General features: G+C 51.5%; 6 protein-coding genes across 6 annotated transcripts; 2 read left to right on the top strand and 4 right to left on the bottom strand.

Moving 5' to 3' along the window:
- Positions 1-46: 46 nt before the first annotated feature.
- PMZ80_009763 (uncharacterized protein) lies at positions 47-1,072 on the bottom strand (the record flags this gene model as incomplete). Its single annotated transcript, XM_064878156.1, has 1 exon — positions 47-1,072. The coding sequence occupies one exon, from the start codon at positions 1,070-1,072 to the stop codon at positions 47-49; it is 1,026 nt and encodes a 341-aa protein (XP_064726264.1).
- Positions 1,073-2,589: 1,517 nt separating this feature from the next.
- On the bottom strand, positions 2,590-4,722 carry PMZ80_009762 (uncharacterized protein; the record flags this gene model as incomplete). The annotated part of the gene is made up of 2 exons (XM_064878155.1): positions 2,590-4,520; positions 4,569-4,722. 2 exons carry the CDS (start codon positions 4,720-4,722, stop codon positions 2,590-2,592), a joined length of 2,085 nt encoding a protein of 694 aa, XP_064726263.1.
- Positions 4,723-5,536: 814 nt separating this feature from the next.
- Positions 5,537-7,471, top strand: PMZ80_009761 (uncharacterized protein; the record flags this gene model as incomplete). The annotated part of the gene is made up of 1 exon (XM_064878154.1): positions 5,537-7,471. The coding sequence occupies one exon, from the start codon at positions 5,537-5,539 to the stop codon at positions 7,469-7,471; it is 1,935 nt and encodes a 644-aa protein (XP_064726262.1).
- A 338-nt stretch (positions 7,472-7,809) lies between these two features.
- Positions 7,810-10,473, top strand: SEC10 (Exocyst complex component 5; the record flags this gene model as incomplete). The annotated part of the gene is made up of 1 exon (XM_064878153.1): positions 7,810-10,473. The coding sequence occupies one exon, from the start codon at positions 7,810-7,812 to the stop codon at positions 10,471-10,473; it is 2,664 nt and encodes an 887-aa protein (XP_064726261.1).
- A 769-nt stretch (positions 10,474-11,242) lies between these two features.
- On the bottom strand, positions 11,243-11,690 carry COX17 (Cytochrome c oxidase copper chaperone; the record flags this gene model as incomplete). The annotated part of the gene is made up of 2 exons (XM_064878152.1): positions 11,243-11,466; positions 11,645-11,690. The coding sequence occupies 2 exons, from the start codon at positions 11,688-11,690 to the stop codon at positions 11,243-11,245; spliced, it is 270 nt and encodes an 89-aa protein (XP_064726260.1).
- Positions 11,691-12,396: 706 nt separating this feature from the next.
- Positions 12,397-13,044, bottom strand: PMZ80_009758 (uncharacterized protein; the record flags this gene model as incomplete). The annotated part of the gene is made up of 1 exon (XM_064878151.1): positions 12,397-13,044. The coding sequence occupies one exon, from the start codon at positions 13,042-13,044 to the stop codon at positions 12,397-12,399; it is 648 nt and encodes a 215-aa protein (XP_064726259.1).
- Positions 13,045-13,806: the final 762 nt, after the last annotated feature.

Here is a 13,806-nt window from a genome sequence, read left to right as displayed (position 1 = left end):
TTCTGAATACTTATAGACTAACCTATCTTTCACACAAACACCATCCTCACGTCCGCCACCCCCTCCACCCCTCCGCCATCTCCACACCACCACTCCCCAACCTCCACCTCCCAAAAAACTCCAATACGACACTCGTAAAATCCAACGACCGATCCCCACAATAACTCCTCGCACTATCACTGTTCTCCCCCGTGCTGCTAGGCCAGCAATGTCCCAATTCAAACACCTCATAATGCACCACCACATCCTCCAACCCCCCACAATCATACCTCAGAACCTCATACCCATTCTCCCCTTCTACCTCCTTGCAATCCTCGCAGTCAGCTGCACACCCATCCCGCACCGCCCACCACCCAATCCACTCCCTCACATCCGGCAAGAACCCGCCACTCCTCGGTCCCCCAAGATAGCTAATCGTACTATCATTCCCCCCATGACTCTCCAGTATCGCCCGCGGTTTACTGTTGTTGCATTGAGCCACACCTTTATCACTATACAACGCCGCACTACTCATCGCGAACGCCGCGAATTGGTCTCCCACGTCTGAGCACGCGAGGTAATCCACGAATCCGCCCCCGTTGGATTTTCCGGAGGCGTAGATGCGGGTGGTGTCGATGCAGTATTCCCGCCTCAAATGGTCGAGTAAATCCCCAGTGAATCGCACGTCGTCCACGCCCTCCACCGCGTAGGGTGCGGATTGCCATGACCCGTTCATACCCGCGGGATAAACGGCGATGTAGGACTGACCCTGGCCGAGCGGGGTGTCGATGTCGAAGTAGCGGGAGTTATTGTATTGGTTGAGGGGGTTGCCGTTGTTGCCGTGGTAGTCGAGGATTAGGGGGTGGGGATGGTGGGGGTTGGCGGCGTAGGAGGGAGGGATGTAGATTGCGTAGGTGCGGGTGAGATTGCCGGAGTGGATGGGGGGTGTGGTGGTTGTGTCGTGGAAGCCCGGGGGGTGGGGGGTGCCACTGCAGCCTGGTGTGGGAGGGGAGAGATGGGGCGATAGGGATGCGAGGGATGAGGTTGTAAGGAGGAGGAGGGTGGTTAGGATGGCTTTGAGTTGGGAGGGCATTGTGAGGTGAAGTGCTTCTTGGCTGGATAGCTAACGTGGTGCACGAGCTGCTGTGTGACCTGAGTTGAGAATGCTTGATCGGTCAATTTTGTGAGTGATACAGAACAATTGGTGCTGTTGATTGGGACAGTACGGGAGCGAGACTACAAGTACTCACCATGGGGGAGGAACGAGTGATCATCAGAGTAAGATAGACACACTTGCCAGCTCGTTCCTCGATGTGACGTTGTAAGGTTAAATGAACAGCCGGGATACCTCATTGTTACAATTTAGAGCGTGGACGATCGTCGTTGATTTAATGTCAACCTCGGATGGCCAGATGCGGCACCAGTATGTTACCTAAGCTGGAGGCTTCTGTTGCAATCGTGAATATCTTACTAGTATACCATGGAGACTGGTCTGGAGGGGTGAACTTGACCATCGACTGCGAAGAGCAGTATGTCTCCTTTATGGTCTGGGGTCCACCCCAGGGCTGGAAACATCGCTTGACTTTTCACTGTTCAGCTTAGTATGTGCCCCATAATAGTGTACTGTAAGTTTGGCGACGACCGCGAAGATAAACTACATAATCGCTATACTTTGTTGGCCTATCGTGTCAGGTTCGATCCAGTAGCTCCCGTGATTGGGATCAGGTATATGCTTTACTTATCGATTGCATCCATAGTGGTATGATCACAGCTTGCCAGCGTGTTTCGAAGCACGTGTATATCTATATCACTCACTGGATCATATCGTTACGGCAGTCTAACAATTCATCGGAACGGATGTTGACCTAAGATATATGTCAGCATAAGTATGTTCTCGAGATACACAACTTTATGTCATGTTAGCTCATGGTTCCAGAAGTGTACATGGATTGTGTTAGCTTGACAGGATATTGATCTAAGAGTTACAACCATAAGTACATTCTCAACAACTACCACGTTACTGCATGTTATTTCATAGTTCCCAAATTGTGCATGCTTCGTGCTAGCATGTTCCTCCATTGGCCTACTGCTTCCCTCTTATACGACCTAGCATGATCATATGTAGCCAGCCACTGCACGAATATATTCACAAGCTTTGGTCGCAGGTAATGCCACTGTCTAAGAACTCATCCATACTGCTTGCGTCGTGAGGAACACTTTCTTTCTTCGCTGGATGCCTTGATATTGGACACGGAGGGCACGCCAGGTCCCGGGGGTAGTGTTACCACTGCTCCTTTCTGGTCCTGGCTTGCTTTACCATAGTACTCGCTCAATCGTCGCATGCTCCGCCCAAGATGCTGAGAGACCGTGTTCAAGTCGGCTAGCTCGCACCTTCGACATGGAATTGAGCCGTTTGTTAGCTTCGATGATTCACAAAATGTCCATGTCAGCTGACAGACAATTTGCTCGATAGCAGCGGAAACTGCACGGGCGCTCACGCCAATGGTGTACAGTAAATTTCTTGCTCGCAAACTCGCTATCTCTGTATAATCCAAGCAGATCCCGCTACGTTAGCTCGTATGATATCCGTACTGTATATCCATCCAAATTCTAACACATCAACGGACTAAACGACCACTTCGCCTGCTCACTAACCCTCAACTCCCCCAATCGCTCCGCAAACTCAGCCCCATCAACACCTCCCTCATCCTCATCCAACAACTCCTGCACCTCTTTCTCATCCATCTCCCAAAAATCATGAGCGGCGCGCACAAACCGCTCACTCATACTCTTTACCTCCTTCTCATCAATCGCAGCGAAGCAGAGACGGAAGTACTGCCATGCTTTGCCCTCGCGGATCTCGTCTGTTGGCGCGAAGATGGTGCCTGGCGCTGTGAGGACGAGGTAGGGTTTCTTGGTTTGGAGGATCCAGAAGGCGTGGGCGAGTTGGGAGAGGGAGATGTTTGTGGAGGAGGCGACGGGGTGAGATGAGTAATCGAAACGGAGCCAACTAAACATACCGGCCATGGGGGGGTTGAAGTCGTAGATCTGTGTTTTGTGGAGGATTTCGAAGGAGTCAGAGTCGTCATCGTCGGCGTTCGAGATCGAAGATCGAGCTGATACACTTGAGCGTGAGTGTGAGCAGGAAGGTGCACTGGCATCGGCTCTGTTGTAGCGTCGCCCGGCACGAGGTCCACGTTGGGGCTTGGTGCCATGTGCGGGTGTAGGGGCCGAGACTGCGATCGATTTTCCTTCTTCGAGAATCTCGCACATGGTTCTCATTCTGCGCTCGTAGTTCCCTCGGAGACCCTCTAGCCATCTGATCCAACCGTCCATCTTCCATCCTGCTGCTGCTTTTTCGCCGCCTTTGCTAGACTTGTGCTGATCGGCATTGTCAGGCCCAATCAGTAGCTCTGCAACGAGACTCTGGACGAATCCACTGGGCTGCTGAGTGCTCGTCTCTGTGATTCTGAGGATCCTCTCGACTATCGCGGGCTGCGCTGTGATCCAGCCTAGTCTACATCCGGGCGCAATGGTCTTGCTGAAGGTGTCGAGTCTGATGACTCGGCCGTCAACATCCAGTGATAGATATGAAGGCACGAGTGAGTCCAAAAATTCGGAGCCAGAGGACTTGCCTCTTCTCATCCTCGTAGTAGCGTAGACATTGCCGTTGTGGCCAATTCTGGTTCCACGCACCGGCACAGCAAGACTAGTCTGGTAGTTCAAGTTGCTCTCCGCGAAGTGGTTGACGCTGACCAGCTCGCCATCTCGGTGTTTCTGTGCGAACTCGTTCGCGGCGTGAGGGAACTGAATGTAGAAATATGGGTCGTCTTCGACGATCAGCACGTCGTATTTCTGACAAACTTCGTAGATCTCCTTCCTTCTCTTTACACTAAGCAGCCCACTGGTCGGGTTCTGACCCATAGTGACTGTGTACATCATATGTGGTCTCTTGCCGCCATCTCTTTCAACGTCCCAGTTGGACATCACATTATATAGCGATCGTGGGTGGCCATGAGCCAGCATACCTTCCGCGTCAATTGCGATAGGGACGATGTTCATGCCTCGTGGTCGCGCAGCCTGGATAGCGTTCATGTAGGCGAACTCCTCGCAGAGTAGACCCCCTCGTTCTGCAAGAGGCTGGCCTGGTATCCATGGGTTCGTGAAGCACTCAAGACTCTTTGCGAAACCATCTGTGCTGCCGCAGGTAAGTATCACTTCTGCGCCGTCCTTGTATGGAATGTTGGGATGCAGTCTTGTCAATGCGAATTCGCGGATGAAAGTGTATAGAGGAGGGTAGCCTTGGGCGGTGCCATATTGAAGAGCAGTATTGAGGTCGATACGGTGAAGGACATTTGGTTCTTGTGACTCGTGTGGTACAAGCACACGGGTTGGGGAAGGGTCGTTCAGGAAGGCATCCTTGTGCTTTGAGGATGTCGATGGAGGGTCAACAGGGTTATTCGGGGTCGGCTTCCAGCGGTTGGCAAGAGCAGACCTGGATTCGAGGGTATCAAATGGGAAATAGCTGGGATGAGGGAGACCTGCACCGATTAGTATTCTTCATTGACGATCTGACTGCGTGGACTGACCTCCAGCTAGATTGCCTATGCCAGGAATGCTAAAATACTTGTAGAACTGCTTGACCTTACTGGCTTGCCTCTGCTTGGTCACCTCAGAGAAATGATGGCTCTGATCAATCGGAGGAGAAAGCTCGAAATTGTCAATACCGGTGTAGTCGACCATGATTACGAAGTAAGTGGCGATTACACAATGCTATTGAGTGAAGAGAACGATGGAGTGAATGAACAAGACCGTAGTCGACATCATGGTGTCCGCTCGAGATATGACTTATCGATACCTCAGAACCAGCACCGCGGTTCTCCTTATCCGACCAGTGATGATAAGCACATCAAGCGTAGCTCACAAAATACGCCCCACCCGGGGAGTATTTGCAGGGGTACACGTCCGAGACTGATGGATGCTGACCAATCCACCAAGAGCGGCTCAAACGCGTCGGACTTAGGCTTGAATGGCATGCCGTAGATTGCGAAACATACTGGCATGTTGATCCGAGCACCCAGGACTCTTGCTGTTTGGCGTTCTCAGTCTGTATCATGGTTGTTCTTCCCTTGTCAAAGAAGGGAAATCCACGCCCGGATTTGCCGTCATGTTTAGCAAGTCTTAGGTTGGTGTACTATGCCATATGGTTTTGGTCTTGATGGCGCATAACGTGCTTCATGATCCGCCGGCACCTACCAGGCACGTTTCTGGCTCGCGCGGGCTCTGCTTGGCTGATCCACTGACGACGAAGCTCACGAATCCATCGCCTCGGAAGCCGGCTCAGAGACGTCAACAACGTCTAGCTCTGTGCATGGTGTACCCATCGCAGAGGACGCCTGGATGAGCTCCTAAGGCTGATGTGTGCGCTTGCTGTCGCGTCTTCACTGCACTTGTTGTTGTTGGCGCAAAGGTATCAATCTTCAATGGCATCGTTAAACCTCTTGTATTTGTAGCTATCATATCCCCGCATCACCCCATCGAGTCTGACCATAACGTTATGGCGCCCCATACCCCGTACAGAGACGACCCGGAGATCCCACCCTTGACCGACGATGAAGACGACGCAGAAACAACGCGAGACTTACACATTCGCTCAGAGTCCGAGTCCTCCGAACATGGCCTGCCCATCCCAGCATGGCTGAGACAGTCTGGGAAATCAACGAGGTTCAGCCGGCTTCCGCAGCCGGTCAAAAGAGCTGGAAAGGCAGTCGCGACTTGGGTCAAAGGACCGCAACCGCCGCGGGAACTGAAGATTGAGCCGTACTTTCCCAGAATCCAAGAGGCGCCAATCAGGTTGCTGAACAAGTATGTGCCAAAGCAGAAACATCGAGCTTGCTTGCTGATCGCATTTTTTGCGATCTGGTTCACAATATGGTCGGTCTTGTTGAAGTTTCATGCTGGCACGGGTGAAATCAAAGGCTACGGAAAACCTCAGAACATCTGGTGCGGCGCAACATTCTGGAACGACGGAAACGGATGTGGTCTTAATGGAAACAACTGCCGCCCGTTTGCAAACCAATACCTTGCTTTTCGATGCCCCTCGAATTGCGCAGCCAGTTTGACCTACAATGAGCACGTCGTAGGGAATGAAACCATCAATTTCGAGCAGCAAGTTATTGGCGGTCCAAGGTCTGATGACCCTGATGGCCCTGCCATATATCGAGCGGACAGCTTCATATGTCAAGCTGCTATCCACGCCGGTGTCATTTCCAATGGAGATGGAGGATGCGGTGTTGCTCTGCTTGTTGGAGGGAGCTCAGATTACGAAGCTTCCGAAAGGCATGGCATCAAGAGTCACGGGTTCCCTTCCGACTTTCCTCGCTCTTTCATCTTTCCGGAGCTCAAGGAAGGGTCGAACCAGTGTCCTTCCAACTCGAGCTGGGGCATCTTCGCGGTCAGCGCGGTCGCGCTTATTATATTATCGCTGTTCACGACCTCGCCTGCAGTGTTCTTCTGGGGCACGTTCGTCATCCTTATGTTCCAGATTGGTCTCGTGTCTGAACCACCTAACAAACCAAACTTCTACGAGCTATTGAGCACGTTGATGGGCAAGCTCTTACCAGCAGCATTCGTTGCCGCAATCCTTTACAGATGGTGCGCCAGACCCTTGCTAACAGATCTTACCGCGCAAATAGAGAAGACAATACTTTACCTTGGATTTTGCTTTCTCGGAGCTCTAAATGGCTACACTTTCGCTGTTATCATACCCATCGGACGACTGACCCCTCACGATCTTGCGCAGCCTGGCGCTGCGACTGCGTTGATCATTATCATCTCAGCTATACTGGTCATCGTCGCCACGCAAATACATTGGATAAGAATCTCTGGAAATATGCCACGGTACTTAGCTGTTTATGGTCTGATATGCTTAACATTGATCATCCTCTTGTCGCTTCCTGGTCAGCGACTGAGGATCCACCACTACATCCTGGGGCTTGTGTTTATGCCGGGCACAGCGTTCAGAGTGCGGCCGAGCTTAGCATATCAAGGACTGTTACTGGGCTTCTTCATCAATGGCATTGCCAGGTGGGGCTTTGACTCTATTATTCAGACCCCAGCTGCATTAGGCGAAGGCCCCGGAGGTCATGGAGGAGGTTCTTGGTGGGGTGCTCGTTCTCCGCCCGTCAACGCGACGGTCAGTAATGACACAGAAATCATCACGTTCAGTTGGGGAGCTTTACCGCCGGAGACTGGCATCGATGGAGTGAGCATCTTGATCAACGATGTAGAGCGCTGGCGCGGCTACACTGATAATGAGCTATTTTGGGAATCTGATGGAGTTAGTCTCACCAGACGATGGAGGACGGAGAATCAGACAGAGTTTTACAGATTTGCTTGGATGAATGGCAATGATGCTGGCAGATATAGCAAGGTAGGGATTTGGGATGCGAACGGGATCTGGCATGATATTCCTAGGTCATCTAAGTCCTAGAGTTACCTGGATCAGCACAGATAGCTCAACGAAGATACCCATGCACACACTACGAACATCGATGTTTAATTGAGCTTTCCTTTCTGCTGCTTCGCTTTCCAGAAATACCAATGTTCGTTCTAGAGGAGTACTATTCTGGTCTCGTAGATGCCTGGCTGCCTTCTAACGAGATGAAACACTAGCTGCATATGCCCCAACCTATCCCCAGAGTCCCAGGTCAGAGTACTCTTGAACGCGCTTCGTGCAATGACATAGTACGGGACCTCACTACAGTCTGACGAAGGCCTGGAGTCACCGCCATGAGTACACGTCTCTACCTCCCCGCTTGACACGCCGCGATGAGTTCATATCTCACACATCAATCCTCCAATGCGACGACGGAACAGGGTGGCCGCAGTTTATACGGCAAAGGACCAGCATTTACCCTAGACAACTTCTCCAGCAAAGACTTCATAGTGAAAGACTTCATCGAGTCTCTTACAGATGCTGCGCAACCATCTTCGCGCAGGTCGCAAGGGCCAGCCCCCAGCGCATTCGATTCGAAACCACTCATTCGTGCCTTCGAGCAGGCCTCGAAACGTCTAAATGAGCTGTCTGAAGAACTGGAAGAAAAGGAGACAGAACTATCGGGAGCAGTCAGGATAGCAGAAGCACAGCATGGCTCAAATCTGCAAAGGCTCGGCAATCAACTAGGCCGGACTGTGAACAGCTTCCAGCAATTAGACTCGAATCTGACTTCCGATCGAGGCGGAAAATGGGGCGGTAATGTAGCTGTGGAAACGGGCAAGAAGCTGGAAGAACTGGATAGGCAGAGGAGGCGCGCCATGGATGCGCATTTCTTGATCGAGTGTTGGGATGAAGTCAGCAATCGAGGGGAGGTCACGCTGTTGGAGAATCTGCGAAGGTCAGGTACTGGAGAAGGCAAGATACGGTCTGCCAGGATAGCGAAACAGCTGCTGCGCATCAGTCAGAGACTTGACCCGGCGAGTCATGGCATGAATGGGAATGCTAAGCAGCCTAATGGAATCACGAATGGAGTGAACGGAGCAAAGCATTTCAATACGCGTGAGATTATTGAGAAGTTTGTCGAGACGCTCGAAAATGACATGTTGAAGCTATTTGATGACTTCTATCGGCGGCAGAACTTCGAAGAAATGAAGAATTGTGCTACTGTTCTACAAGATTTCAATGGTGGTGCCTCGGTACAGGCAACATTCGTCAATCAGCATCAATTCTTCATCGACAGAAGCAATCTCGTGACAGACGAGGTCGGAGGTGACCAGGAGACCTGGGTCAGATTATCAGATCCTGATGCTGACTTGCCAGGCGTCGAGCCTGGCTTGCAGTCCTTGATCGATGAGGTCAGGGTGGTCGTTCAAGAAGAATCCCAGATCATAAAACGAGCATTCCCAAACCCAGAACAAGTCCTAGGCAAATTCGTCCAACGCGTCTTCCAGCAGTCCCTCCAGCAAAGGCTTGAGCTCGTCCTCGACAAAGCAGAATCAGAGTCAACATTAGCATACCTCCGATCACTACAAGCGGCTCGAAACTCGATTAACACTCTAGTCGAAGACCTCAAATCCCACGGCCTAACAGAACACCCCGACCCCGTAACCTCCCAAACATCCCTCCTCCTCGACCAACAACTCGACGAGCTCTTCACCCCCTACTTCGGCGGGTCCGCCTACATCGACAAAGAAAAACAAAACCTCTCCGAACTCTACCGCTCCCTCCTCTTCAAATTCGAGCTCTTCCACTCCCGCCGCCAAAAGGAGCCAAAAACCTACCTCGCGTCCCTCCGTGCCCGCGGCCAAGAAATGCTAACTTCCGCCCGCGAAGCAACAGACGCCTACATGAAATCGCTCGACCTGGAAAAGATGTCCTCGACCCAAAAACGCATCCTCCTCTCAGTCGCCGGTCTTAAGAACACCGCAGCCGATGAGAATTCAAACAGCTCTAAACCCCACGAAATCGACCTCTCCGAAACCGATGGCCGCCTACAAACCCCCTTCGCGAAGCGCATGCTCAAGTGGCTCGCCGAGGGCGTCCGCCGCGGCCTCGAGCTTTCCGGCGGCTCCGAGACCCCCAAGGACGTCGCAGCGCTTCACTCGCTCCTCCTCCGCAACCTAGGCGAGAACTACATCGAGCTCTCCCTCGACGCGGCCTCCGAAGCCGCGTCAACAGCTGAAACCGCAAAACGCGACACGCCAGACCTAAGTTACCTAGCTAGTCTGAAGAGCGCGATAAGCATAATGCACCTCATGCAATCCTGCACTAACACGCTACTAATTCCGCTGGCGTCTACATCGCTCACGATCCGGCGCGATATGGAGAAGAACGCGCGGAGCAGTTTGCTGAGGATGGAAGACCACATCAACATCATCGAGCAGCGGACCATCGACGCAGTCATAAATTGGACGGCGCGTCTTCTCTCCTCACAGAATCGAACGGATTTCCGCCCCCGCGAGACAGACGCTGATACCGCGCTGAGTCAATCATCAACACCAACCTGTGCGGCTATCCTCAAGTTCTTAGGATCATTCCACACCACCGCAAAATCCACTTTCAATGGCGGCGCAAATCTGAGTAATATACTCAGCGAAATCGCCGTTGAGTTCAGAACGCAGTTACTAGATCACCTGAAGAAGTACCAAGTTAATAGGCTTGGCGCGATAATGTTAGTGCGCGATATCAGTGCGTATGTAGAGATGTTGAGGGGCTGGGAGTTGGGGGGCACGTTTAATGGGACGTTAGAGGTGTTGGTTGAGATTGGGAGTTTGTTTGTGCTTAAGCCGGAGGCTATTAAGGAGAGGATTCGGGGGAATGGAGTGCAGGGTGGGAATCCGCAAGGACGAGATAATGCGCAGGGGGCCGTAGGTGTGGATGGGACTGGTGGGGGGAGTGCACTGGCGAATGTGAATCGGGAGAATTTGAGACCGTATTTGTTGAAACGGGAGGATTATATGGAGGTGGGCATGCAGAATGTGTTGTATGGGCTTTAGGGGGGCTCTGATCACGCTGGTTGCGATGGCAGAGGTATTGAGGGTGAGGAGAGCTCTGGTGTTGGTGTTGAGAGGAAAGTGAGGGTGAGGAATAGCTTCTTTGCTGGGACTAGTGAGGAGGAGATTCGTGGGTGAGCTTCTTATTGATTGCTCGATGAACATGAGAATCAATGAATATGAGTACTCCAGTATGCTGAAGTTGAGAATGCTTTTGTACACGTCTAGATCTAGATCTTCTATATTGTACATGTTCTACACCCGGCTTGTGGAAGAGGCACTTAGAGTTCCTGGCACAAAGCCGACTCAGCATGCCATGATCCACAGGTTACTAGTCCACCGAGTATTCGAGCTGCCGGGACAGAGACATTGGACCGACCGAACCGAAACGTCGTCGTGTGCTTCGACTTGATCAGCTACCTTTTGCGCCAGTTCTGTGCGCTTTTTGCGTGACGTCAATTCCCGTTGAATCAGTGGTGTCGCCCATGCTATCATCTGGTCAGGTCAAGACGAAGCCATCCACTGGCGCGCAATCTCCAAACGCGACTGCCAACTCCTTCCCGAGGTGTATGTATGTCCGACCCGCTTGCCACCCTCTCCCTGGATATCGGGTATGCGCGTTGTCGTTGAATCGCTTACCATTTCTATCTGTAGTGGTCAGACCGCTCTGCATGCCGCCTTGTCAATGCCTATGCCGTCTTGATAGAGAACTCGTGGAACATCAATCGGGACACCCATCCTGACCGGGCGTTCCTTGTATTGCCTAATCCATCTATTGCACCTTAAACCCATACCCCCTCATACAATCCCTGTACTTATCGACCATGCTCTTACAGTCTTCCTGCGGGTCGTCCGCGCGACTGAAGAGCATGCAGTCATCACGGGATACTTTCTCTTCCTTGCACACGCAGCATGGCTTGACTTTCTCTGCGGGCTTCGAGTCGGCTGATGATTTGAGGTCGGAAGCGAGATTGTTTGGGGGTGCTGGACTGCTTTCTGGGGGAGTGTTAGCTGGGGTGTTGGAGTGCTGGTGGCGTTGGGGCAGGGTGGTCGCATGAAGTCCTCCTGCGCATAGAACGTTGGTCACAGCGCGAGGCTGTTTATGTAGCTATATTGGGTCACGGAGGAAGGGCCAAGTGCTAGGTTGCTGTTGCGAGCTGCTGGAGGTGCTTACCTGTGAATGGTTGTGCTTGCACTGGAGAGGATGAAAACCAGCCCATAGCTGCTGTATTATGCGGTGGCTTGTTTTAACGAAACAGAGGGAGTCGGACGGAATATCCTTCGGTTCTGCTTGGATAGAAATTGATCGTCGACGGACTATGATTGTGGTCGTGGTTGATGGTAGTGTAAATGATGCTTAGAAATGCGACTGCCACCAGAATAAAGATGCATAAGGCAATGCACGATGTCATAGGCTGTATTTAATTGAGCTAACCTCGAATAGGAAGGCACGCCACGCTTCTTCAACGAGCAAGCAAGCAGGAGTTTCGACCTTGACATCTTGACTCAACAGGACCGTGAGCTCTACCATATTGAAAAAGCAGGCAATGCACAATGTGTCTGCATATGAAAACAACGAAGACATGTTGTTTAATTCGGTATCTGCTGCATGTGTGCACGATCTTCCTGCCCGTAAGTAGCAGCCTGTTGTAACAAATTTATTCCAAGATAAATGACAACGCATGAATGAGGCCAAAGTCAGGAGCAAAGCTTGCACATTGTGTGGTCTGATACGGGGAAGCCCATTCAAAACTGGTGCGCCCTTAACTCAACACAACATTACTAAAACAACCAATGTACCTTTTAGGTCGATGACACGCCTGCCGGATGATAGGCAAGCCTCAACCCTAAATCAAGGAAAGATATACCACGAAAGTGAGTTATTGAAATGGCAGCTCAGGCTACCCACTGCACGTCCAGACCTCGTCATTTGGGTTGAAGCGACGACATCGGAGGCTCATCCGCTATATCAACCTGGCTCTCCTGCTTTCTCCTCGACTCAAAAGCTTCCAGGACCACCTTCTCCTGCTCAAGCGAAGTGAATTTCAGCTCTATCCCTCCTACTTTGCCTGCCTTCACCTGCTCTTCCGTGGCCCAGACATGATCCTGATGCTCATTCGGATCCAGTTTTATTTTCACTTTCCCGTCTTCGCCCATCTGATCAGCAACCTCGACCATGAAGTTATACTTACATGCGATGTTCCCACCCCCAACCGGAAAGTGGTAGCCATCCCCTATTCTTGACCCAACACTCTTCGCCTGCAGCCCGGTCTCCTCCTGCAACTCTCGTACCACCGTATGTATGATGGACTTGTCTTCTACCTCGCACCCACCACCGGGTATTTCCCAGAGATTTGGTAGAAACTCTTTGGCCGAGCGCTGAATCAGGAGGATGCGGTCTTGGGAGTCGAAGACTACGGCGCCGACGATGATCCAGTGGTATGTGACCTTAGTGGGGTCTTCGGGGATATTAGATAGGTAGGTCTTATATGGTACACCAAAGTCATGGAGCGATGAATGGACGTTGTATTGCACAGCTTGACTGGCCTCTGGTGTGACGTCCATCATGGCCATATTGAGGTCCGACGAGGAGAAGGAGGCCTCAGCGACTTGATGGATGTTGCTTGCAAGAATGTACTTCTCGATTTTGACAAGTCAGCCGATCAGATGACCGCCCAGGTTGCGCTTACCTGATTTTGGAATGCTGCAAGACGAAGTGACAAAGTCTTGCTGTCATGCTAAAGCTTCCACTGCATGTATTGTCAGCTTCTTATCTGTTAGAAAGAATGCGACGGCCTTGTTGTGCCAAGCATTTGTCGTAGCTGCCTGATCAGACATTCAGGCACTAGCCTCTCAGAAACTGGGAGAAGGCGAGCAACGCCCATACTCAAACTCACTGTTTAAGTTCATCAATCTTCCGGAACCGACAATATTCTGGTCCCCTTCCATCGTTTGAAGCGCTCCCGGAAATGCTCATGACGTATCCATTGGCTCAAGCAATTGCAGGCTTGAATTGAATGAGACGAGACGTGTTATCGACACAGGTAGACAATGAGACGAGCCTTTCTTCGCGCTGCAGGGTTGAGTAGGGTAGAAGCAAGAGGACGTAAGCTAGTGACAGGCAATGCTTCTCGAATCTGGGAGGCTCTGAAAGACTTGCTGGTGATGAATTGCGAATTGACTTTCGAATTCACCCCTTTCTTGTTTCTTCATTGACACCTTTTAGGACGACCTCGACAGTATTTGCTTCTGGAGCTTGTGTAAGCTGGGATTCACGTCTCTCTGTATTCGTCAATGTAACTTTGGAGCCAATAATGGTGTCTTTGACAGTGAACT

This window comes from Knufia obscura (genome assembly GCF_036327395.1).
Source record: "Knufia obscura strain CCFEE 5817 isolate CBS 148926 chromosome Unknown scaffold_14, whole genome shotgun sequence".
Lineage (NCBI taxonomy): Eukaryota > Fungi > Ascomycota > Eurotiomycetes > Chaetothyriales > Trichomeriaceae > Knufia > Knufia obscura.
This window is presented reverse-complemented; position numbering and strand designations above follow the sequence as displayed.